Here is a 25,664-nt window from a genome sequence, read left to right as displayed (position 1 = left end):
TTTCAGGTGTCCCTGCAGTAATTGTTGGAATTGTGTTGGCTGTGAACAAAAATTTTTATGGAAAAAACTATTACGGAAAAGGAGAGAATGGACAGGGCACAGATTTGTAAGTTTGGCAAATTCAAACTGGCCATTTTTTTTATGTCAAATGTGAAAGTTGAATGCAACAGATTTGTGTAGTTTACATTCTTGATAAAGAATGAATTTCTGTTGGAATGGTCTTTTACTTTCTTATTCTGTTGGTTTTCCCGGTCTTTCTTTCTGTAGCTGTTGGATTCGTAATCCAGTGGTATTCTACATGACGTGCGTGGGCTACTTTTCCATGATCTTCCTGATGAATGTTGCCATGTTCATCGTGGTCATGATCCAGATCTGCGGGCGTAATGGCAAGCGCAGCAACCGAACACTCCGAGAGGAGGTCTTACGTAACATGCGAAGTGTGGTCAGCCTGACGTTCTTGCTGGGCATGACCTGGGGCTTTGCTTTCTTCGCCTGGGGTCCGGTCAGCCTGGCCTTCATGTACCTCTTCTCCATTTTCAACTCCTTACAAGGTTGGTTTATACTTAAACCATTTTCATTATCCTGTACATTTAAAGACCCCATGGAATCAATTGATGCAGGGCATGATATCTTTCATGTGTTGACATATTTCCTATTTATACATAAAAAAATGTACCACAAAAGCCGGTATTGTCCACTGTCAAGGCATCGCGAGTTCATGTTTTACAGCAGAAACCGACAAGCACCCTTAGCGAATCAGCGCGCAGTATTCAGGTCAGGTGACAATGCTGTTATGAAATGTGAAGTTATCTGCTTTTGCCAAAAAAAAAAAACTTTTTGGGAGTTTTCTGCTTTTGCTAAAAAACAAACTTTTAAAATATAAAACATATACTTTCAATTAACTTTAATTTTGTAAGTTACCTGTATTTTTTGAGTTATTATTACTTAATCAAAACAACCCAGCTTCAGTTTGATTGATATTACTTGGGATGCACAATCACGATTTATGAAAATGAACAAGAACGGAGTTATCCGTTTTTGCAAATGAACACTTCTGTCGTAAACGTCCCAATTGGGAGAGGGTGTGCAATTGTCAAAGAGTTTAATTAAATTAAAACTCATTTGTGAGTTAATAAAAACATAACTAGTTGTGTAAACTTGGCACATAATATCCAAATATCGATAAATCAATCGATATCAATATTTGTATCGCAGAATTTGTCGAGGTATCGGCATTGTATCGCTGGCTGAGAGAATCAGAACTGTCCAATTTACACCCCTATTTTATAACCTCTTAAAACATTTAGAACTCCAAAACTCTTTTTGATTTTAATGGGCTAGTTTATGTATCAAATAAACATATTTTTGCTTATTTGACATTTCTATACTTTTAAAATTGTTGTTGTAGTATATAGACACCTTTAAAATATCCTGTCTAGATATTTCTATCTAAACAAATATTTGTGGTTTTATATATTATTTACTTTTTATATTAAAAAGAAAACTCTAATATTTACAATTACCCCAAAATTTAGCTCTTATTGACATTAAAAAGTTATTCTAACCAAATAAATACTGCCGAAACCCGGGATCGAACCAGGGACCTTTAGATCTTCAGTCTAACGCTCTCCCAACTGAGCTATTTCGGCCTGTTGAAGATGTAGAGTAGAAATCTGTAGTTCTGTATGTGGTCCGCTAGGGGTCGCTTTGGTATTAAGTGTGGAATAGAAAATAGCTTACGGTTTGTAAAGATTACGAAGCATTGTTTATTTCATTTATTTATTTCTTTTCAACAGGATTATTCATATTTGTGTTCCACTGTGCCCTGAAAGAAAATGTACAGAAGCAATGGAGGAGATATTTGTGCTGTGGAAAGTTCCGCTTGGCAGATAATTCAGGTAAAAATTAGTTAGTACTATGATATTTTTTTTTCACGGAGGTTTGTCAGCTACTATATGTCAAAATCCTATGCCGAGGGAGATTCATATATTTAATACAAATACGTGGAAAATATTATAGCTAGGCCTATTGATTAGTTAAAATGATCTGTTTGAATGCTGGAAGTTGTGTAACGTTACCTCTCCTGTTGCATTCTTGGCACATTGCAATTGTGAGAACTTAGCTGGACTTTACTTCCAGTTAAATCTGATCAAATAAGATGTGAAGTTAAACAGTGCTGTTTTTTCGAATGCCAGTCCTGTATTTATAATGATAGATTTGGCAGATTTAACTTAAGTGTTTTCTTATGCTGTGTCTTTACGCATGGGATGCACCTGTGTGACGAAAGATAACTGGTAGTTATAGATAACATTAAACCATATTTTGCAGATTGGAGCAAGACTGCCACTAATAATACCAAGAAAGTGAGTTCTGATAACCTGGGAAAGTCCCTCTCCTCCAGTTCCTTTGGCTCCACTACAGCCAACTGGACGTCTAAAGCCAAAGCTACACTAAACCCCTTTGCCAGGCACAGTAATGCAGGTGAGCATAAAAATCATGATGTGGATTGCTTAGGCCACAGTTGGTGTTGCAGTAAGATGGAATAAAACTGGTATTTAATTTCAAAGGGCTTAGACATGTTTTGTTGGCATGCTCTCAGTAATATATTGCCAAGATGTGTAATGGTTGACTATTTGCCCTTCATGCCTTGTGTTATTTTGTGCTTTGCTCTACTGTGTTGCTTTTTGTGTGACTATACTGTGTACTGTGTGACTCAGTGGTGTGTGTGTGTGTCTGTATTTATGTTTGTGGTATAGATAGTACCCTGCAATAATGCCATGGAGAGACTTCCTGAGGTAAAACCACACAAGCCAGTTTGAGTTCACACTGCTTTTCTCTATTCATGTGATCAGCTTCCCCTGTTGGGATAGACTGAATTCAATCCAGCGGCCCTAGACATAATTCCTAGTCTAACTCACTCCTAGTCCTAACACATAAATGCTTCTTTTTGGGCCTCCAAAACATCCCTTCACATGACATGACATTTTTAAAAACGCTAGGCATCTGCTGTGATGTTTTATGATGGAATAGTTGCCTGTTGGATTGAATCCAAGTTGTGGAGTGACATTCAAGAGCTTGAAAGCACACTGCTGCTGGTTGTCATTGTCATTAGTATAGCTTATAAAGTTACTAGCACAGTGGTGCAATACAAAGAAACACTTCAATGCGAAAAAAATGATTATAAAGCAGTTATAGACTTGACTCCCACCCAACCTTTCAGTAGACACTGACAAGCTTTAGTGTCTTTTAGGAGTTCTGAATGTCATTTGCACTCTGTTTGACACTAATTTTTCTCACGGTTGCCTGGTTTGATTTATCTCCATTGTTTTGTTCTTTTTCTTTTCGTTTGGCAGTGTTAATGTCCCCACAGGAGAACATACCCAGCTTGCACTGCTGAAACTAAAATATATAAAACTATACACAGTAAAACTTCATGCCCACAGCAGGATCACTCTACACGCTGGTCATGCAGAGGTTTAAAAAATACACTTGTCCTGGACAAGCGGACAAGCGTTAATGACGAGCCCTGGGATAGATAATATGCACTTGCTGTATAGCACTAATAATGCACTTAACATCAGAAATTTAAACACTAAACAGATACGATTTATACTTTGTGTACTTAGTACTGCTCATTACTTTGGCACAAGTAATTTTACTGTTATGCACAGTAGAGTTTGTCATTGTAAAATATTGAGACATTTAGGATTTAGGAGGTATAGGCTTGCTATATTTGCATACATGCTAAGATGAAAAGAATTCCGTTATGACACTGAAATTGCATTATTTATCTAAGAATACATTCTTCACAAGCTCACTCTGTGTAATTATGTATTTTAAGTTATTGTAATGTACACTGTATAGATTTTTCCTTAACAATATTTATAACTGACCATTCTTTCTTCCTATTTAATTAAAGGTACACTATGTAACTTTTGGCCATCTAGCGGTTAAAACAAGACTTTTGGTTGTGCTTCGGCTCTGCGTGACTGTGCGGATGAATATGGTTATCCTACTGCTCACAAAACATTCACTACTAGGCTTAAGAGATCCAACCAGTTTAGATGACAAGGTGACAGCTGACTAGCTGAAGACGTTACTGTAGCTATTCCCATTAACCCTTTCACACATAAGTTAAAAATATACTGGCTGACCCCCCAGCTTGAGTTTTTCAAGGCGACCGTTATTTAGAATGTGTCACTTTATGGTTTCCATGGTGACGCGTCATTGCTTGTCACGTGACACACCACAGCAACAACAGAGCTGAATGAATGATGATCTGCTTTATGTCATTTTTCCTTTTTTATTCAAAATATTCACAAATTTGTTAGATATGGCATGAAATATCTGATATTCCGATTGTCAAATATATGCAAGTGGAAGTGTTTTGTTGTTTAAACACCTTTATAACGATCGCGTTAGTTGAGCTGTATGCGCGATGGGCGCCGCCATCTTAGTTTGTGCCGCAGACGCAGTTCAGAGAATCGGATCTGTTGGATTTAAAACGCGTGAATTCATCCACTTCTCCCGAAATACATAAAAGTAAGTGGCAGGTGAACTGGGAGAAGAATAGAGTAAACTTTAAAGTTACTTACACAATATGTATCTGATATGAATACAACTAATTATAATGGAAAGGATTATTATTGCCTCTTCCTTTGACATTTGTTCCTTTGTGTGTATTTTACAAACTCTAAATGTAGCCTATTGTTTTTTTAGTACTTATATTTCTGAAACCTAAAATAAACATTATGTGGTTGAAAACACTGAAAAGTTGTGATATATGACAGCTCTGAGCGCGCCTGTCTAGCCAACGCGCGAAAGCACATTTGAATTTAGCAAGTTGATCACGTCATGCACTGACCGTTCTAATCACACCGGTGTGATCGTACGCTCCAGGGACCAGCCTAGACTGATCACACCGGTGTGATCGTACGTGCGAAAGGGTTAATAGACACAGAACAAACTTGAAAATAAATTCCAGCACAGCGCTACAACAAACATAATGAAATGACCCTTCACAATAGATAATGTAATACAATAAACTCTGTGAGAGAGCTACATATGGCAATTTTTCTGTTTAATAAAATACCGTACTCACCTGTTGAGTAATAAAAACACCAATATTTCAAACCCCTCAGTTCTCTGAAAAGCCAAGCCAATGTTGATTCTTGTTTTATTACAAGCTCTGTCGCGTTCTCTTTTTGACTCTCCTCTGTTCAGCCTTTATTGAAAACGGGTGATTTTCCGGAGGTTGGAGATTTTGCTTCTGCATGTCAACCTTTCTTGCTCGTTGTGACAACTAACCTATGCCATTCCCACACCATTCCCAAAGTTGACAGAGCAACTTTTCTCTAATTACGGATATGGCAAGACAAGCACGGGCAAGTGACACATATATGCAGTTTCCCGTGAAAACCATCCCAAATGGTCTAAAATATAAACACATATAATAGGCTTACCATATCAGGGTAAGACAAAAACACGTTTTAGAAGGATAGAGGATGTATTGATGTATTATTTAAATTGTATTAATTTTGAACAAAAAAGTTACATAGTGTACCTTTAAAATGTCTAATTTTCCCTTTTCTCTGTTTGCTGTTTTATTTTTGCACATAGCGAAGTAAAAATCTCATCAGGCGGAGGAAGGACTAGTTCTAGTGGCAAATACCAATTACAACACAAATTGTGACAGATTTATTTGTTGTTGCTGTTGTTTTGTTCATTTGGTAAATTTCGCTAGTATGACACAATATGTGAATTGTGAAATAATCTTTGCTATTGTATTGTATATTAGAATTAGCTATCTAAATGACCTCATCATCATCAGATAATGACTTGTCTAGCATAGTACATGAGCATAATGTGTTCTGGTTGAAATGCCAAAACTGTGCTCCAGTTTTTGTTATTCTGTATTTAGTTCTGTAGGTCAATACCTTTCTGTAGCCGCAATTGCCCTCATAATAGGACAGAGGCTAAGGAATCATTGCAAAGAAAAGCTTAAGCAATATAGTTCTGGCAGAAGCTTTATAGAAGGGGACTGAAGGTGCATGTGTGCATTGGAATGTTTTTGCCCAAGAATGCACAAAGGCATGGAACATCAGCAGAATGGCATGGACAATTAATAACTCACCATTAGTTGAATGAATTGGAAACTAATATGATCCAACTGTCAAAGTATTGACAACACTCAGTTCTGCTTTCTTTTGAAGCAGCCAACATGTACGAAAATAGTTTGCATTGGGTGCCAGTTGTCATCTTCATATTGTATGCGAGTGTATAGATACTTTGGCATCAATACTGGATTGCTCACTACTTCAGTCAACCATTGTGGCGTATTTGCAGGTAAAAGTTTCTCCAGTCAGAGCAGTCCCAAATGCAGCCCTTCCGACGGAGAGGCTTCCTCGTCCATCCTCCCCGTGCACCAGGTCTTGGACAAGGTAAAGGGCTACTGCTCCGTACGCTCGGACAACTTCTACAAAAACATTATCATGTCAGACAGCTTTAGCAATAGCACTAAATTCTAGGGAGAGGAGGCTGAGATGGAGCCCTCCTGTGTCCCAGACTTACCTTGTGTGGAAAGGCAGGATCATGTTTATACGCTACAGTGCATATTGAGTTAACCCTCCCCGACTGGAGTAGAGAAACACATAACCCTGTAGAGAGGGCAAGCTATGAAAGTGTGGATTTTATATACTGTGATATTCAGCTTATACTGACTATGTGATCTGTAAATAATCATAATATATTTTACTGTTTGTGCTTTTTCTAATTTCTGTTTTGCATACTTTCTTTTTTCTTTTTTTTTTTGCACATTACTTTGTTTTTTGTTCAAGTATTTTGTATATATATAAATCTATAAATGCTTGCCGCGGCATAAAAATGGGACCATTTCACGACCAAAGACTTAAAAACATGAGGAGTAGCTAGTTCCTCTGTTCGGGACTGAAAGAACACGAATGGTTGGAGCTTGAATTTTAATGCTTGTGAATTTTGCCTTGGTTTAAGCAGATAAAGTACATTTTCGCTGTAAATTAGTGAACCTTTAATACCTTTATTTTGTCATTATTTAAATGATCTCTGTCTTTACATGATCTACTACTGATTAACATGTTATAGAAAATGTTGTTTTTTTACAGTGTGAACATTGTTCAATAGTTTCAGTGCATACAGTTACATAAAACTACTCTAATAGAAGGGCAAAACACCAAGATCAGTCTTCTGCTATTTGACAACGGAATGGAAAACAACAGCTATACACCAAATCTAACATGTTCAGATCTTCCTATTGCTGTAGTTTAATGACATTGTTGTTTCGACTTGGTATTTATTTGAAACGCTTTTAAGAGATTTCTATGCTTCGGTGAAGAAAATGTCAGCAGCAGAAAACATTTACCAAGGGCTGTTCGGTTTGCTCTGGTCATCAGTGTAGATCATCATTAGTATAGTGGCTATGGATGCTTTATGAAAATGTGACATCTTGCATATTAAATGCACTTAAACCAGATATTGTCTGTCTTATTTGCTTGAACAGTAACATCATTTTCTGCTTATGGTGAAAAGTAACTGTAATAGAACGTTTGTGCATAGTTTTAATACTGTTCGCACAAAACATTTAAAGAACTGGAAGTTTCGAACGTTCAGAGAACATACCGTTTACATAACTTAATGGGGACAAAAACCTTCTTAGAACATCATTTTGTTAGCTGGGATGTAGCACAGTAAATAATATGGATATACTGTAGAGCAAGAGTTATGTAAAACTATATACTGTTTGTTACATTTAAATTCCCAACTAATCAATATTAAAGAGGTTGCCTAATTAAAGATCATGATGAATTGAGACGCTTAGGCCTATGTGATACCATCATATCTTGATAATCTTAATCGTCTGTTTTTAGCTCACTTTTAATCATTTGTTGGGTTTTGTCAGGGTGTTTCCCAGAGCCTAACAGGGTGGTTAGTGGCTGGCTCAATCCGTCTGACTGTAACAGGGGGACAGGAATAGAGAGTGTTTGTTCCTTTGTCCCGGTAGTAAATGAGAGCGCCACAAATTCCTTCCAGAAGTTTCTTGTGAAAGCCTTCCTGTGAGGTAAACCAGCATTCCTGATGATGCCAAAAATGAATGGAGATAAGTAGCCAGCCTTATTTAAAGATTCAGGCACTACTATGCTATTCACCTTAACTTACATGGTAAATCCCTCAATATGTGATCGCTCAGCGACCAAAGCAGCTAACAATATTGGTTTCACCAGAAAGGCTTTACACCACTTCATGGAAAACAACAACAGGAAAAGAAAGAGCGAGTGCAGTTATTCAGAAAATTGCTAGCCTCTAGCGCTGTGGAAACATTTAGCTTTGCCATTACCGTCTCCCCGTTTGATCTCCAGGCACGGTGACAGTTTTATCAGTTTCTCTCACACTACAGTATGCCTTTCTGAAGTTATTTTCTGCTTAACTGTACCTGTCATCCACTTTTTCTGTGCACTTAACCTCACTTTCATTGTACGTTTATAAGCAATTTTCATGTCATTGCAAGTTTAAAACAAAACAAAATGAGATACCGCAGCCATTTTCCATCAAGAAAGATGGTCTTTGTGCATTTCACCAATGACTGGGTTTTAGGGTTTTATTATTTGCCTTTTCACATTACAATAAATATTCAGCTCATTCATTAGATTACAAATTGATTGCAAGTTTCAACTGTCTGAAAAATCAAACTACTGTATATCCACTGATAAATGTGAACTGCTTGTCCTAGTTCTGCGCATACACAGACATTTTTTAATTATTCATATTATTCATTAACAAACATCCACAATTTAATTTACAGAAAGCTAGACATAATATTAAAACTCTGAACCTTGGATGACAGAGTGATCTTTACCCAAGAAAAACTAATATGTTTAATGTCAAACCTAAAGTGCCCACAAACCACTATTGCCCTTAATAAATATTCTAAATGTAATCACTATAAGGAAACAAAATTGGAAACATCAGATGATATAGTATATTACACGTCAATTAGAAGCAATATGGTTTCACAGTATTTCGCAAAATACTGACAGTTAGATAATATATCGCTCCTGTTTGCTTCATACTGTCACTATTGAGATGCTACTGTAGCATTTCATGACAAGCGCAATATGTATAATACTATACTTTGTAAACCATTCACAGCACACATATTCAGATATACGGCCAGGCTTGCTGCCCAAGTAATAATATACAGCAAGTTACTGTGTAGCTTTTTTTCCATCCCTCTCAGGTTTGTATTGGATTGTGCCTCCTCTGTCTCTGGGGGAATCTAGATTTGTATCGTTCTTTGTAGTTTCTGGGATGGTGACTTTTGACTGAGGCATTTTCATCTCTGAAAAAGATACCAAGTCGGGCATCAGTCAAATGCAATGCAACTGCCACAATGTGCGATTTTAATAATGACACTCACTTTTGCTGGAGATCCAAGTAAGAGCAAAACCGCACACATTTTGTGTCTCTTCTATGCGCGCAGTGGCATCGTTCCATATCTCGTCTTAGACGCATTTGGAGTGAACCTACACCATAGGGAATGACCTGACTGAAAGAGAACAGCTGATATTTTTAAGTGCATTCCAAACATATCAATATTTAACATGTGATTTAAAAAAAAAAATCAAATGTAATAAATTATTGGGGGGAAAAAACTCAGTCACACTTTAGATTAGGGTCCAATTCTCACTATTAACTCACAATTAACTACGACTTTTGCCTCAGTAAACTCATAATCACTGCTTATTAATAGTTAAGGTAGTTGTTAAAGGGATAGTTCACCCAAAAATGAAAAAGTTGTCATCCTTTACTCACCCTCATATTGTTCCAAACCTGTACGCTATATTTTGAAGAATGTTGGTAACCAGACAGTTGATGAACCCCATTGACTTCCATAGTATTTTCATTTCATACTATGGAAGTCAATGGGGTCCATCAACTGTCTGGTTACCAACATTCTTCAAAATATCTTCTTTTGTGTTCAGCAGGAGAAAGAAACTCATACAGCTTTGGATGGTGAGTAAATGATGACACAATTTTCATTTTTGGGTGAATTAGGTATTGGGTGGATTAAGGAATGTAGAACATGGTCACGCAGAATGACCAATAAATGTGCTTTATATGTACTAATAAACAGAAATGCTTTATAGATGAAATTACCTAATTTAATAATCGATGATCTTTACAATGGAACTGAATCAAGCCAGAACTGACTTCAGCTGAACAACAGCCAAAATGCATTATTTTCCTGTTATCACTGTAAATCTCCTTTGAAACAATCTGTATTAAACTGTTATATAAATAAAGATGACTTGACTAACATGTGTAAATGCTTGGTTTTGACCATATTCATAACATATTTAAAATATTATTTTTTATATATAATATTTCGTTTTTTTGCACAATAAAGAGCCATTTTCAAATTCATGAACTGAATAAAAAGACTTGTGCTTCTTTGAATTTTCTCTAATTTCTCTCAAAGACTTGACTCTAATTTCACTTCCCGAGAGCCAGACCCTCAATCTTTAGTTTCTTGGTTGTTTTTCACCAAAGGCAGTCTGCCTGTCCTCAGGTCTCCATGCGTGGGCCACATTAATGAGACCACACACTTAAATACAACCAGACACGTGCTTTCAGTGTACAGGTTACCAGCTTCAATCCCCCACAGATTTCAACCTCCACTTCTCTTTCTTTTTTGTACTGCTCAAAGAGATCTCTATAGGAACACAGACACAGACAGATCAGTGTTCGGATGATGTACCTGGGTGTATCGACCCAGACGATTCCTATGTGGCAAAAGTACACGCATTCTTTGTCCTTCAGGTTTTCGCAGGAGCAGCGTCTCTCGCGATGGTGAATTTCTGGAGGAACATTCACAGATGGACTAATGTTGGCATGTGACCCTGGGACTGAACAAATGCAAAGTTTAGACAACAGGTACAGTGACAATCAGTAAAGACATGTTACAAAATACTTCTATTTCAAATAAATTCTGTTCTTTCTATTCAGCTGTTTTTAACATTGATAATGATTAGAAATGTTTCTTGAGCAACAAATCAGCAAATTATAATGATTTCTGAAGAACACTGCAAGACATCACAGAAATAAATAGCCTACATTTTAAAATATATTCACATCAAAATATATATAAAAAATTGTACTGTATTTGCAGTAACAAAAACGAATTAGGTAAGACTATCAAATACAGCTAAGTCATGAATTTCTAGCAAATATTTTCCTATTTCTCCAAGCCTATGTTTTGTTTAGTTTTTTGCTTTGATGTGTGTTACACTTGAGACAAAACCTAAAAATTTGTCAAAATATTAGTCATGCTTGGCGATGTAAGTGATAACATAAGCTCATGCTGCTGTCTAAACATTTCAGCAATGTTGTGTCTCCGAGGTCCTCTTTGTTTTAGGCCTTTAATCCAGAGGATTCTCAGATCCAGTTTTCATGTAACTATGATCTAATAGGTTATTAGGTCAGAAGTGAATTTCCACACAACCTCAGTAAAAATAATCAAATCATGTCACAGAATAAAAAGGAAACCTACAAACAAAATGGCTTAGGTTTGCATGAGCTTCATTAAGGTTGAGGGAAATGAAAAGCCAAGTGGCCCATGTGGACCATGTTTAAAGAAGACAGCAAATACGAATCTGTGGCCAACCACATTTAATGCCTCTAGGATTCCAGCAGCGCATGTAAATGGTACAAAGCAAACCACCACTACAGCTTCCGATGGTTGGGGTTTTAAAAGTTGAATCAAAAACAGATCTCTTGTTCGTCGGCAACATGGTAACTCTTTAACGGAAAAACAAATCTCAAAGAAAATACAAAAGAACGGGAAATTTATACATGACACACCAAAGTACTTTAAAGAATACCATGGTACATTTGATTGCCAGGAAAGTTAGAGGATAGGGGTGTAACAATACCCTCATGTCACGGTTCGATACACATCACAGTACTGAACTTGCGATACGATGTTATTGCGATACTTCAAGACATATGATAAAAGGTTAAGGAAAAAATGTACTGTTGATTAAAATGCTAAATTTGGTATTAAATTGTGGGTGTATGAATAGGCTTGGTGCTGATAACCCAATGCACAGGACAATAGTGACACCAGAATAAAAATATTCATGATTCTGAAGCTGAAAATAATTATTTTAGACGAATATGCTCTCACAGATAAAATAATGTAGGCCACTTTTTACTGGTAACATAAGATATTTGGCATTATCAGGACCCACAGATATTTCCCCATTGCATTATTATACATTATATTCAACATAGTAGTTTAATGTAGCACTGACACTAAAACTCTGAAAACGTGATTTTTTTATTTTGGTTCACTATCCACGATACATATTGTTGCATTTTTGTATTGCAATATATTATGACACGATATATTGTTACACCCCTATTAGAGGGCAAATTATTTAATGAGGTAAGATAGATGAAGAAGGAACTAAGGCTGCAGGAAGTCTCGCTCTCTTGAAGGCTCAGCAGTGGAGACTTTTGGAACATGGAAGAGGTGTTTTAGTTGAACCTCAGTAACCCGAATGACATCTAAGGTGCTCAATCAGGCGAACAGAGCCTAAGGCTCTATAAGTCCTTATAGAAACGGGTGGAATTGCATGCCCCGGTCTTGTGGAAAGCGATCTGGGAGTGATCACAGTAATCCATCACAATCACAAAGCTGTGGGGGTTTAACTATATAAGTTTGATGTGGAATACACGACAAATGGTCTGACTTTTGTTTTGATGCTGGAAATCAGTTGTCATCCATGTCCTCAAGGCGTCAGTTGAGGTTTCCCAGTGAAGCATTTGGGCTAGTTTTCATATATCAGGTAAGGAGAATGAATCACAACAAGTAGCTTAGATTTAGAGCTTGGAATTTGTTACAAATCCATTGGAACGTCTGCTAAAAATGCCTCACATAATTCACATACAACTGACTTTATACCATCCCTTAATCGTGAGAAAGACAATCAGGAAACGTTTTCTTTATCCCTGCAATATTTTACCAGACTAGACTTTTCTAACTCGATACTGGTATGAGAAACCTAAGGCAAGCTCTGTACTCCTCAGCACATTTTGTTTTCCCAAGAAAAATTTAATTTTGTGACCCATGCCCTGAAGAGAGAGATGACTGCCAAGTCGAATCAGTGTAGGATTGTAAAGGACAGGTGAGGGATTACATAAATCCATAACCACCAATGTTAAACCAGACCATCTCACCCATGAACAAGCAAAAGCTTTTCTGTTGTTAGCAATAAGATAGCGATAAAATAGTTTGACTGCTGTTATTAAAATGAAAAGCTGTGATTATTTCCACCCTGTGTGAGACCGGCCTTGAAATTCAAAACTTCGGAGGAACATGGCTCTGTAGTTCCAGCAATTAACCATAATAATATTCATTTGCTGTAAAGTATATTATCCCAGTCTTTCGCACTGCATACTAAACATCCAATGCTGAAACTAAAGAGCTCAACAACAAACTTGGCTATGAAAAAAACGTGAGCCAACCTGCAACCGTGTTAACTGATTCAAGAAAATGTCAAAATGATCACAATCAAAATTTCTGAAATGTATCTTTGCTTAAACTAATGTTTACAGAGATAACTTGCACTGGTGATGAACTCTGCACGCTATTAAAATGAAGCCTACCCGCAGTGCAAAAGCCTTATTTCCTCCAGCTAGACCATTCTGAGGCAACTCTCTCTGCTTTTGCTCCACCATGAGGGAAGTTATATGTTCTGTGGTCCATAGAAGTGGTAGGAGATGGCCTACACATGCGGGAGTTTACACCCTTACATGCTCAAACCAGACGGATTAAGAAGCATTTTACGCCACATTTAACCCTAATTCATCCATTCAATCTTTTACACTTTTACAACTGCATATTGTGACTGGTGTTATAAAAGCAAAGACATTTGATAACTGAAATCTAAATGGTTGTAAAAAGCTGACTATTAGACAGTGAGAGTTAATTAAAGAAAAAAAAAATCTAGCATTTACTCATGCTGTTCCAAATCTGCATGGCTTTGTCTTCTATAGGAAACACAAAAGTATATATTTTGAAGAATGCTGGTAACCAAATCATTTCTTAAAATGTTCCAAAGTCAGTTTTGGAATGACATGAAGGTGAGTAACTGATGACAGAATTCTTATTTTTGGGTGAACTATCCCTTTACCCTTTTTTTTTTTTCTTTAAGCAACAGCAATTAGAACATCCTAGAAAGTTGCTAAACAAATCTTTTTAATATTCAAATTTGATGTGAAAATACATTTGAATTTCAAAGAACATACCAGAGAGAATATGACAATGACGTTTTGACAGCAATATGGTTTAACTGCTTGAGCTATAGACAAAATCTCATGTAAACTGAATTAGCATTTTTAACTGACATTTTTCACATAGGAAAATATTCACATTGTTAAAGATTTGACCAGAAAGACAGAATTATATAAAAGAAAGATGATAGCCATTTACCTTGTTGCTCCAATATGAAAACAACCACACTTATTACAAATAAGAAGGAAAAATCCATGATGCACAGTGCTTTAATTTGGCAAGCCTGTCTCCTGGATGTCTATCCACACTCAGAGAGCAAAGCTGTGTGGAGAGAGAGAGAGAGAGAGAGAGAGAGAGAGAGAGAGAGCAGGTTATGGAGTTTCTCAAACTCCTGCCACTCTCTCGACACCTCCAGCCTACCACACCCTCCTCCCCCCATCTCCGTCTTTGGATCAGCCTGCCAAGTTGTTCTTCACAATGCTGGGGACAGGTGTTTGACAAGACACATTGTATGGGAGTGTCAATGGGAGAGAAAGAGAGAGAGAGGGAGACCTTGTTCCCTTTGTTTGGAGATGCTCTAACTCCATATGAAATCGCTTGTGAAAGCAGGGTTTCTCAACTTTGTCTGTTTTCATCAAGTGCTTCCAGCACGGTCAGAGGTTTATCGTATGGACGAATTAGGTGAGCTGGCATCTCATGGGAATTTTTTTCGCACTCTTTGTTTTTGCCTTCCCGACGCTATGTTAGGAATGGAGGTTTGAAGAACAAAGTCAAAACTACAGCCTGGAGAGGAAACCCAGCTTTTTCAAAGTGGAAAGCCTAGACAGACCAGGTTTCTTCCCCAAACCAAGGGAAGCCCATTGTGGTAAACCTCCATCTTAATTAAAACAATAAAAAGCCAATTGAAACATCTCAATATAAGCATCTGCGTGGCAGACTCTATTAACTGTGGAGGGTTCCTCTAACTGGTTAAACATTTTCTAAAGTTCAAAAACAGTTCTTGCTCTCATTTTTGGGCAATTATACCATAACCATCTCAAACTTTGTGAAAATTATAAATATAACAAGAGCTCCACTATCCAAACATAGATATAAGAGATATTGTGTGAAAGTAGTTGAGAATGGTCTTCAATGGGGCCTGTCATTTAATCACAGTGGGGGCAAACTGATGTAGAGCGCCACAGGGGTTATTTTTTCCCACCCGTAGTTCTATTTAGCTCACTTTTTGACTTCTCATTAGTCCAGATTAGGCTTAGTTTTGCATTCAGGAGAGATAATTAAAGGCTGGGCACAACACAAAACAACATATTTGGTCACAGAGCCCCTGGCTACAGCAATTAGATATGTGAGGTGAGGTGCTGTGGAGAAGGAAGGAGAACTTCAGAGCTCCAAACGGATTCTTCCTGCAGCTGCTGGAGAGATTTAATGAACAGTTTGAACGACTGTCTGAAAAAATGACACTGTGCCACTAAACAAGTTAAACAGATTTTTTTTATGTGAATCTAACTTTGTTATTTTATTGAAGACTTGCAGTATTGGTCTTTGGAAGAGAATGACGGTGGAAAGGGACAGGGAAGTTTTTGGATTCTTAATGCAAGTCTTTGTTGCTGTATGGCATTTCATATCACTTTTTGATTAAAGATAGTTTTATCTTTCGTAGCTATGACCATGTGCTGAATAAGTGTTTATTAAACTAATAAATATGGCTAACTGCTCTAAGTACAAAAAACTAAAAACATATAAAGGCATGTGGAATCGTTCACTAAATCAATCTGTAAATCAATAACTTTTCTGTTTTCACAGAACACCGACCTCTATACAAGAAGAAAACATTTCCGTAAACTTTTCAAAAGAATTATTGTCAGCTCGCCAAGCTAGCCTTAAATGAAACAATCTGTTCATGATTATCCATCCTGGAACTAGCAAATACATTAAAATTTAAATATTGAGAGAAGACAATGATAAAGCTAGACTAGCTTTAAACCCTACATAATGGGGACAAAGATGGCAATATCTGAAATCCAAGTGGGGGGACATTTTTTGGGGGGTCCCAATGACGAAAACAGCTTATAAATCATACTAAGTTCTGTTTTTTGAAACGAAGGTTTCACAACATGTGTGTTTGTGTAGATAAAGACAGATAGATAGATGTAGCCTATGTAAATATGCTATAAATATGTAAGATCGATAGGTAAATGTGAATGTAGCACACACACACACACACACAGACACACACAGACACACGTTTATTCCTATGTAGGCTAGGCCTATGTAAAGGAGTGTATTTGTATTTGCGAGTATATCTAGCACATTGAAAACTTTCTGCATTTTTATATTTTCAAAAATCCACTTAGTATGATTTATAAACCAAAAAATGTCCCCACAAGGGCAAGGATTTCGGATATTGCCATATTTGTGTTACTTCCCAATAATTTAGGGTTTACCAGGCCAGTGGACACACACACACACACACACACACACACACACACACACACACACACACACACACACACACACACACAAACAAAGATCCAGGTGGATGCTATACATTGGTGGTGGTTAAGGAGATTCCGCCCCTTTCATATGTGAAGCGCTTTGAGTACCCAGAAAAGCGCTATATAAATGTAACAAATTATTATTATTAAAACTACAATAATTACAATAAATTAAATTTATTTGCTTTAATTAAAAATAATCAACAATTCCAGTCATAGATAATGAAGGTGATGTCATTTCACACAAGGTAAGACAGAAAAGAATGTGCACTACAACCCCACCTAGTGCTCAGATGTGGGAATTACATCAAGCGTTCAAACTACAATCTCATTTCTAGGCCAATTTTTAAAGGTAGGTAACACGTTAATCAATTTAAAATCACTAAATTAGCCTGCTATTCCAAACTCGACAACCATTTCTCACCCATTGGTCAACACAATGGATAAGAAATGGTTGTCGAGCGTTTCCCTATAGAAATAATGTGAGAGATTCCCGCTCAAAGCTGCACTTCAGAGTCAGTCAGAGCGTCAGTGTTTTACATGAACCACCTGGAAAGCTGAGCAGGCTTGGTTAATGTCCACATTGTTATACAGCAAAAGTGTGTGTATTTCGAAAAGCAAAACGTTCTGATGATGACTGGCTAACAGTAGCCTACGTTATATAACTTTATAAAGCATATTGCTTTTAAAAAATGTAAGGCAGTATACAGTAGGCCTGAGCAGTAACGTTAGGCCTACGCCAGTAGTGCATTACATTTTTTTTGTATTTCAGTTTTATAGTAGGCTATAGCCTATAGTTAATTTAAAGAAACTGCACAGCAAAACCTCTTAATTACATTTGTTTTGAAAGAATTATAAATTATGATTATAAGATTATTTTAAGATAAGGTAGGCTACGTTCTTTTTTTTTTTTTTTTTTACTTTGTCAGAACAAACCATGTAGCCTAATATTTACAAAAATACACCAGATTGTTCAAGTTTAGGAAGTGCTAATGCTTTCTTCTTACCAGAATGAAGCATAATGTATGAGGGATTGATATTCTTATAGAAAGTCCTGCTAGCACAGGTCCACCACATCCTGTCTCATATTCAAGAGCTGGGCTTGGACACACATACACAGGGAAATTAAATGTGATTTATTACCGATTATCCCAGCAGGAAACCAGGGAGCCGGATGCATCAATCTGAGACACTTTCTTACTGAAAACCATACTTTTTACCTTTGATTACAGAATGAATGCTGACTGTTCCCCACGGGGCGGTTGGGTGACTGTTCCAGGCAGCTAATGGAGCAGAGGTGACTTTTATCGCTGCTGAGAGGCTGTCAGACATCAGTTTGATCTCAGGTAGAATGAGAGCTTGTCAGGTACAGATTTTGTCCTCTGCTTTACACTAAGAACTGCTAGAACTTTTCTGTAAATTTCTCTACAGCCCTGGGGCCAATATTTTGTTTGACGTTTAACCAAACCTAAGCACAATGTGTCTTGTTTAAGTTTAACCTTGCTTTCAGTTATTAAAAGTAAATCATTTCTTTCAATGATCACAATTTTTTTTTTTTTTTTTTTTGTGCAATGAAAGTGAACGATAATCAGAGGTTGCAAAGCTCCAATAATGGCAAACAACACCATAAAAGTATCATAACAGTTAGTCCATAATAATTGTGAACTATATTTCAAGTCTTCTAAAGTCATCCGATAACTTTGTGTAAGAAACAGATTGACATTTAAGAAGCTTGACAGCCCCTGGTCACCATTCACGTTCATTGTATGAAAAAGAACAGCATAAACATTCTACTAAACGAAGAAATTAAGTCATACATATGATGTGACAGTCATGAATGATGACAGAATTTCCATTTTTGAATGAATTATTCTTTTACGATGGCCCCAAATTTAGTCGAATTTGACAAAATGTCTAGTATTTAGGGAACAAATTTAAAAGGTTGTAAATAAAACAAAGATTACTGGAGTATGCTTTACAAGAAAATATTATTTCAGTCTGTCTACTACAACATTTCACTTTTAATTCAATGAGTTACTTGCTGTTTCTTTATAATTATCTGCGAAATTTACTAGCAATTTCAAAAAAATAGTTTCTAAGTAAATTCTCTTTTTTTTTTTATACAAAATGATGTGCAATAATTCGAATATATGGTGAAATGAAAATAGCACTTGTACACATCCCGCTGGTACTAATGCTTTTATTTGTGGCAATCTGTACATCAGCATTTTAATTGTTCTGATAAATCCAAGAACCACACTACTGGAGCATATAAATTAGATAAGACAACAAAACTAATTAAAGGTTAAGTAAATGATAATTATGCTATTTTTGTGACAAATCACAGTAATTATGCAACCAGAAAAACACATGTTGGGCAACTGCGACTTGAAATACCAAAAAGATTTTGAGGCTATATTTAGGTAATTGGGCTCAGGCAAAGGCCTTTAAGAGTTATTGGGCAATTTTTCTGAGGCAAACATTGAAAGTAGTGGTTACAAATGCTAATTTTGTCTAATAACTTACCTCTGTAGATTTTTTTCTTTGTGTTTATATCTCTTACTGGCATAGATAAATAACCCTATTAAAAAAAAATTGTGAAGCATATGTTGCACAGTTTGTATACTGTAAGAACACGCAGTACTAAATATGTAGACAACGTGCTAGATATTTAGTACTGTGTGTACTGTGAGTGCATTTGGCAGTTTGCAATTTATGAGAGCATCAGTGTACAGCAAGATGACGACAAAGCGTTCTAAATATAATGGGCTATCAGAGGGTGGGCAGCCCTACAGTGCTCAACTGGATCAAAATGCGTCAGCTCTACAAGAACAGTATTCTGAGTCTGCCATGGCTTACTGGGTATGCCTTGGCTGAAGGCAGCCTGAGAGCCACTTAATAACAGCGAAGAACAGATTTTTCACCATATGTCATGTAGGTCTTGCTGGGCTTGCATCTAGCCCTTCTATTTTACTGTCTGCCTGGCTGATCACTTCCTCCCTGCAACTGTACATTACACGGGTGTGGAATCGCATGTTAATAATGTACAAGATACGATCAAAGTCGAACTTCCAGGAGAGGATTAAGCACAGCTAAACATCCTCTCCTGGCTCCCGCCCTGCAAAAACACGACGCCTTTGAGACTGTCGGTGGAGTGATTTAGAGTTCTGCATTGATGGAAAGGTTCTCCTGCTCTTGGCCGGACTCCTGCTCTGTCTGCCTGGCCTTAGGTCTATGGATGGAAATTAACCTCTTTGTATGTACCTGCACGCCTCCAGCTTTTCCACAAGCCACCAAAGCAAAACTGATGTTGTTCTTTCCCCAAGTGTTTCCAAATGAGTCACTTTTAAAGGTGGCAGCAGTGATCACAGTTTAATCTCCACCGACTAGACAGCTCTCCACCGTCTCGTCCTTCCTCCTGATGTTTGCATTGTACTTTTTAACGTTACTTTGTCAGGAGACTGCCACAATTTATTCACCATTTAGAATTGTGGATCATAGATGGTGAAAATATTCATATGCTTATGCCATAGCCCCATTGAGATTTTGGAATGTGTTGAAAACTACAAACCAATCAGTAATGCGTAGCATTATTTAATGTGTTGACATCATTTCTACTGAAACAGGAAGACAGGGCGGGACATATCGAACAGCTCCTCCCCCTTTTTTTTTTTAAATAGCCAATAGCGTTTAGGTTATATCACAGCTCGGCCAGAGCAATTAACCTCGGTAAAGCCACAGTTTCCTCCTAATCTCTTAACTGTTTCTCCTCCATATCGCTTTCAAATGTAGCATTCTGTGCAGAATTCAAATACATTTTCCAGTATGCGCCAACTCGCGCATATGATCCGTTCTGTGCTATCGTGTCTCTGAACCGGAGCAGACTGTGTGCATCCGGTGGCGGTTCACGTAACACTAACGTGAAACCAGACTTCAATGTAAAGCATATTTACACTGTCTTTATATTTCCCTTTCCCCTATATAGTGCACTATGTGCCATTAACCATTTAGAAAATGGTAAATGTGTGAACAAGTGACCTATTTATAATTTAGGGGGCGGGATGATTTAGAATCTAGAGAGCATTTGATTGGACAGAAAATCTGATGAGAAGCTGAAGTGCAGAGTAATGTCATCAAAATCATTGATCCATATTGGCAGAAGTGAGAGACTGTAAGTTTTGAATGCTTATCTTCTAAATGTGATTTTTTTTATTGGTTTGAAGCAGATTAGCTCATAGATAGCAGTAAGGCATATTCATATACAACATACACAGCATATTCATACTAAAAGCCAAAATACTTACATTTTGATTTCATGGAGACTTTAACATTTAATGAAAAAAATATTTCTAAAACTATAGAAGTTCATTGCTAAAAGTACAAATTTAAATGTGAAATGTTGGATGGGCAAAAAATTCTTGTTGTTGAGCCTTGAGGATTGTATTTATGGTGCACAAGCATTGTAGGATTTGTTGTGCACCTTTACAAATAAAGGTTCCATAAGGGGGTTTTCGTAGCGATGCAACAGAACCTTTTTAAAAGAACAATTTTTCTTATTGTGAGGAATATTTCAAAAAATCTAAAGAACCTTTTCTCACTATAAAGAAATTTTCCAATAAAGTCTTTTAGCCTACATGTACCCTGCAGATGCTTCAACATCTGCCATGGTTAATAGATGACTGTACAGAAATTCATTGACTTGTATAGTGACTCATGCAGTATGTGACAGTAACATTCCATCAGATACATTACTGTCATGACATGAAACACATGATACATGTCAGCACAGAAGCAATTAATTAGCACCGCAAGAAAATCTCTGAGTAAGTATTCTTCCCTGATAAGAGGGGAAAAATGATTGCCTGTGAATTGATTTTGGAAAGTTTTACAGAAGCCCTTCGGCACAAGAGAACGCTGGAGGGAACAGGCCATAAACAGTGCTATAAGTCTGACTTTGAGACCGTCGCTGTCTCCTTTACATCTGGTTCTTATTATGGCTCAGAAGTTCCCGCCAAGCCATATATGTCTGTCCCTCTCAATACAGACAGGCCCAGACAAACATGGTCAGTATAGTGAACCACATCATTTAACAATGCACTCCTTTAGTGCTTACATATCTGTGTGCCTTAATGAGCACTGATAGCAAACATACTGGAGACATACTGTAAGTTGCACTTGGTCACTCAGATATGACCTATTTTTAAATTTTTTAATTTTTTGTTCAGGCCTGTATAGTGGAGCTGGCTAAAAAAAGCCTCTGATACCTCTGTGTACCTCTGATAAAAAAAAATTACTCTGAGTTTATCTTTCAATAAATCATGTTTATGTATACAGTAAAGCGTGTTGATTATGATATCTGTTATATAGCAATTTAAGCACTCCAACATATCAAGTCCCATCCCGAGGTCCTTTCCTGAACATGTTCTCCTCCCCCCTTCCCCAAATGCTTCCAAATCTCTGTCCTATTGAAATAAAGGCAATAATAATAATAATTTATAAATACATTTATAAATAAATAATTTATAAAATGCATATTTTGGCACCTATTGTTAATTTATAAATTAATATTATTATTTTTAAATTGATAATTTACTTTTTTTGTAATGTAAAATATTACAAAATACAGCACTTGTTTATTACCGTTCAACAGATATATTTTTGAAATGTTTTTGAAAGAAGTCTCTAATTCTCACCTGGTTGTATTTATTGATCAAAAATACAGCAATTTTCTGAAATATGATTCAAATTTACATTCATTTGAACAAAAGTAACAAAGTATTACTTTCTAAAAAATAAAGAAAATCTCAATGATCCCAGACTTTTGAATAGTAAAGTAAAATGGACGTTATAATAAAAATATATAATCGAAGTGAATCAAATTCTACATGAACTTTGGGAATTGGGAAATTGAAATTTGACATCCTGCTCTACAGTGTGTACTACTGCACAGATAAGAAAAGACATGGTGACCTTCATGAAATACTGTTTACTTCCTGTTATTTGCATATTTCAAAGATCAGTAGATCTGTCAATTTTTTTATTGATGTTAAATTTCTTCTTTAAAATATTGCAAGTCACACGTGTGTTCTCTGCGCTGTATTAAAGCTCATGTATAGTGTTAGAAAAAACTCAGTTATATCCTAAACCAACAGATGGCAGTATGTCTTTAAGAAAAGACCTAGGACTCATACTTGGTTTACACACACACTGTAACACTGCAGCATGTGCCTATGACGTACTGTGACAAATTTAAAATTACACTAAATGGAGCTTTTGGCCCCTCAGTAAATTTCTATGGAATGATATCCCAGACATGATCTTATTCTCAGATTTTGTCAGAGATGACACCTGGTCACCTTCTGCAGGACAGGCACTGTTGTCGCCCTTGAATAAAGCCGTGTAGGAACACTGACTACACATGGAAAATGTGGGCTGTGGTTTTCTTCTCTTCTTGGCAAGAGGCTGCCTTAGTAAAAAAAAAAAACATTTTGGAAAATTTTTACCTGTTCCAAACATGTTCCCATGGAAGGGGCCAGCACTTTTGTTTGGTCCCCCAACCTATGTACAGGCCTAACATACTAATTATCAATTATTTCCTCCACAATCAGTCTGTATAGAAGCTGTTTAGATACTGTATAACACAGCCGAGGAAAATATACCAGTCTGGCTAAATAGATCACAAACATTTATTGTAGCTTGTGTGTCCCAGTTAATTCTAATCACCATCAGTTTGAACAAGGTTGCCTCTATTTGTTGAGACTTTTGGTATTTGTTCTACACACATGATTTTTATGACTGCAATCAAGTTTCTTCTTGCCCAATAAAATGATTCAGCTGCATAAGACTGTATTGCGCAATCATTCTATAGATGGAGCCGTGGGAAATGGTTCGTTATGTAGAATAGGGAGGGAGACCTACGTCACATTTCTTACAACTTAAGATTAACTCACATTGTTCAGGAAGCACAATTCCATTCTTCAGTTAAACAGTAATGGATGCATCATGTGACACCACAGTTAATGATAAATGGATGATGTCTTATTTTGGCAATAACCAAGAATAGAAAACTTGTGTAACGTTAATGATAATACTATTTCAAATGTACTGTGACATATAATACACTGGATTAATCTTTTGGATGACGTGGTACAACGTATTTCTAATCGGAGACTCCGGAATATGTCCAGCTCATGTAAAAATGTGTCGATGTTTTCTGATTTTGTAATACTTTAGATGTGGTGAAATTTTGGGGAGCTAAAGTTTAGATATAGGAAATATTTTTAAAAGTTCAAGGTCAATCTTACTTTGTCTTAAGAAAGAAAGAAAAATTCAGAGAACGCAAATGATCACATCAATGATTATTAGTACTATAACTACCTGTCTTGCTGTTGAGATTAAAAATAATTTGAAAAAAGCAAAGATTGATAGGTAAATGCACAATAGATGTCACATCAACCTACTTGTGTCAACATTTGGCAATACAGTTTTTATGTACAGTCAGACTGCTAAAATTAGCAATGCGAGACACGTCTTTGTGTACTGACATCCATCTGATCATGTTTCTGATCCCTTTCAAATTCTTTGTTTTGTCTTCTGCTTTCTTCACCTCTCTTTTTACAGAAGTTGAAAAAGAATTTGAGCATTTGCATTTTTGAAAAGCATTAAGACATCACGGACATGCAAAGTTGCCATAGTTGTATTTATTTGAAAACAGCAATCTGTAATTTTTTCACCTGTGCTGTGATTCGTCAAAACCGATATTGTACATAGTTTTTCCACTGAAAATCACAAAGATACCCTTTTTATTTTTTATAATTTTTATAATTATGTTTGTCTTTTATTCTTTTTTGTTTGTTTGAATACAATGATTTGTGCTTTTGATACCTTAGGTTTTAAAGACATGTTAATACAGTTAAGTGGATAGCAGGGACTACTGACAAAAATGTCAAAGGAGTCAATTACATAGATCATATACACACAATACAAAATACAGATATACACACAAGAGTGCACTGGCTCCATACTCCAGTTCAGTTAGGTTGCTTCAACTCAAAACATGTATAAAAAAACAAACAAAAAAAACCCAATTCCGATCCCAGTACTAAAGGTGATATAATTTGGGATTCTTTAGGAAGGTTTAGGAAACATAAGGTGCATTTTAGGAGTTCTCAGTATTGGAGTTTTTGTATGTATAGTTATAAAAGTGTTTGAGGACTGATGACATGGCCCATGACGAACTCCTTCAATGTATGAATATGTATGGCTATGAGCGTACAGAACCGTAGGCATCCAATATTTACATCTGTTGGAATGTTCCCATACTAATCATCAACAAGTCAAGTACTTCAAGCAACATAATTCACAGAAGATCAAAATACCTTTCACATCTACCTCAGTAAGTGGTGGAGGAAATGCAGAAGTGCGAAAGTTGATTCACTTGCTTAATGCTTAACAGTTCTACATTTAAAATGTGAACGATGAAATCACAACTAGTGTAGCCTACCAGCCAATAGGAAAGAGAAGGGTACAAGCACTTAGAACCAACTACCATACTGTATGCGGGTGTCAATCTAAAACATATGTGCAGATATATTGTTTTTTTTTTCTGTATACTAGGTATATAAACATTTACTTAAATTATATAGAATTCTAAATAAAGCCAGTTTACTGAGAAGTATATGCACACATACTTCTAATATATAAAGCCATATTACATGTACATAATTTTTGCTCTAATTATGCAATAGCAAAACCCATGCTTTACATAGAAAAGGCATCCACAACATTAAGAAAAATGTACAATTTATGAAACAAGATACAATAAATAGTATTATAGAATC

At 36.4% G+C, this 25,664-nt stretch overlaps 2 protein-coding genes across 5 annotated transcripts in view; one reads left to right on the top strand and one right to left on the bottom strand.

Moving 5' to 3' along the window:
• The window catches only part of adgrg6 (adhesion G protein-coupled receptor G6), a 45,661-nt gene extending 38,155 nt beyond the window's left edge, over positions 1-7,506 (top strand). For all 4 annotated transcript variants that reach the window (XM_084431894.1, XM_084431893.1, XM_084431892.1 and 1 more), the window contains 5 exons: positions 7-106; positions 268-551; positions 1,797-1,898; positions 2,329-2,481; positions 6,346-7,506. In XM_084431894.1, coding sequence (XP_084288020.1) covers positions 7-106; positions 268-551; positions 1,797-1,898; positions 2,329-2,481; positions 6,346-6,527 — 821 coding nt within the window. In that variant the 3' untranslated portion in view covers positions 6,528-7,506. The remainder of the gene's footprint in view (positions 1-6; positions 107-267; positions 552-1,796; positions 1,899-2,328; positions 2,482-6,345) is intronic.
• Positions 7,507-9,162: 1,656 nt separating this feature from the next.
• On the bottom strand, positions 9,163-14,615 carry LOC311304709 (endothelin-1). The gene is made up of 4 exons (XM_084431896.1): positions 14,528-14,615; positions 10,790-10,937; positions 9,449-9,577; positions 9,163-9,370 (listed from the first exon to the last, which is right to left on the bottom strand). Exons 1-4 carry the CDS (start codon positions 14,583-14,585, stop codon positions 9,265-9,267), a joined length of 441 nt encoding a protein of 146 aa, XP_084288022.1. The 5' UTR covers positions 14,586-14,615; the 3' UTR covers positions 9,163-9,264.
• Between the last annotated feature and the right edge of the window lie 11,049 nt (positions 14,616-25,664).

The sequence above is a fragment of the Rutilus rutilus genome (genome assembly GCF_951802725.1).
Source record: "Rutilus rutilus genome assembly, chromosome: 15".
NCBI lineage: Eukaryota > Metazoa > Chordata > Actinopteri > Cypriniformes > Leuciscidae > Rutilus > Rutilus rutilus.
This window is presented reverse-complemented; position numbering and strand designations above follow the sequence as displayed.

Excerpts from the sequence above, each read along its gene's own strand:
- LOC311304709 (XM_084431896.1), bottom strand. The coding sequence starts at position 14,585 with ATGGATTTTTCCTTCTTATTTGTAATAAGTGTGGTTGTTTTCATATTG. Across the intron at positions 9,578-10,789 it reads GTCTGGGTCGATACACCCAG|TCAGGTCATTCCCTATGGTG; the intron begins GTACATCATCCG and ends GTTCTCTTTCAG. Across the intron at positions 9,371-9,448 it reads TACTTGGATCTCCAGCAAAA|AGATGAAAATGCCTCAGTCA; the intron begins GTGAGTGTCATT and ends TATCTTTTTCAG.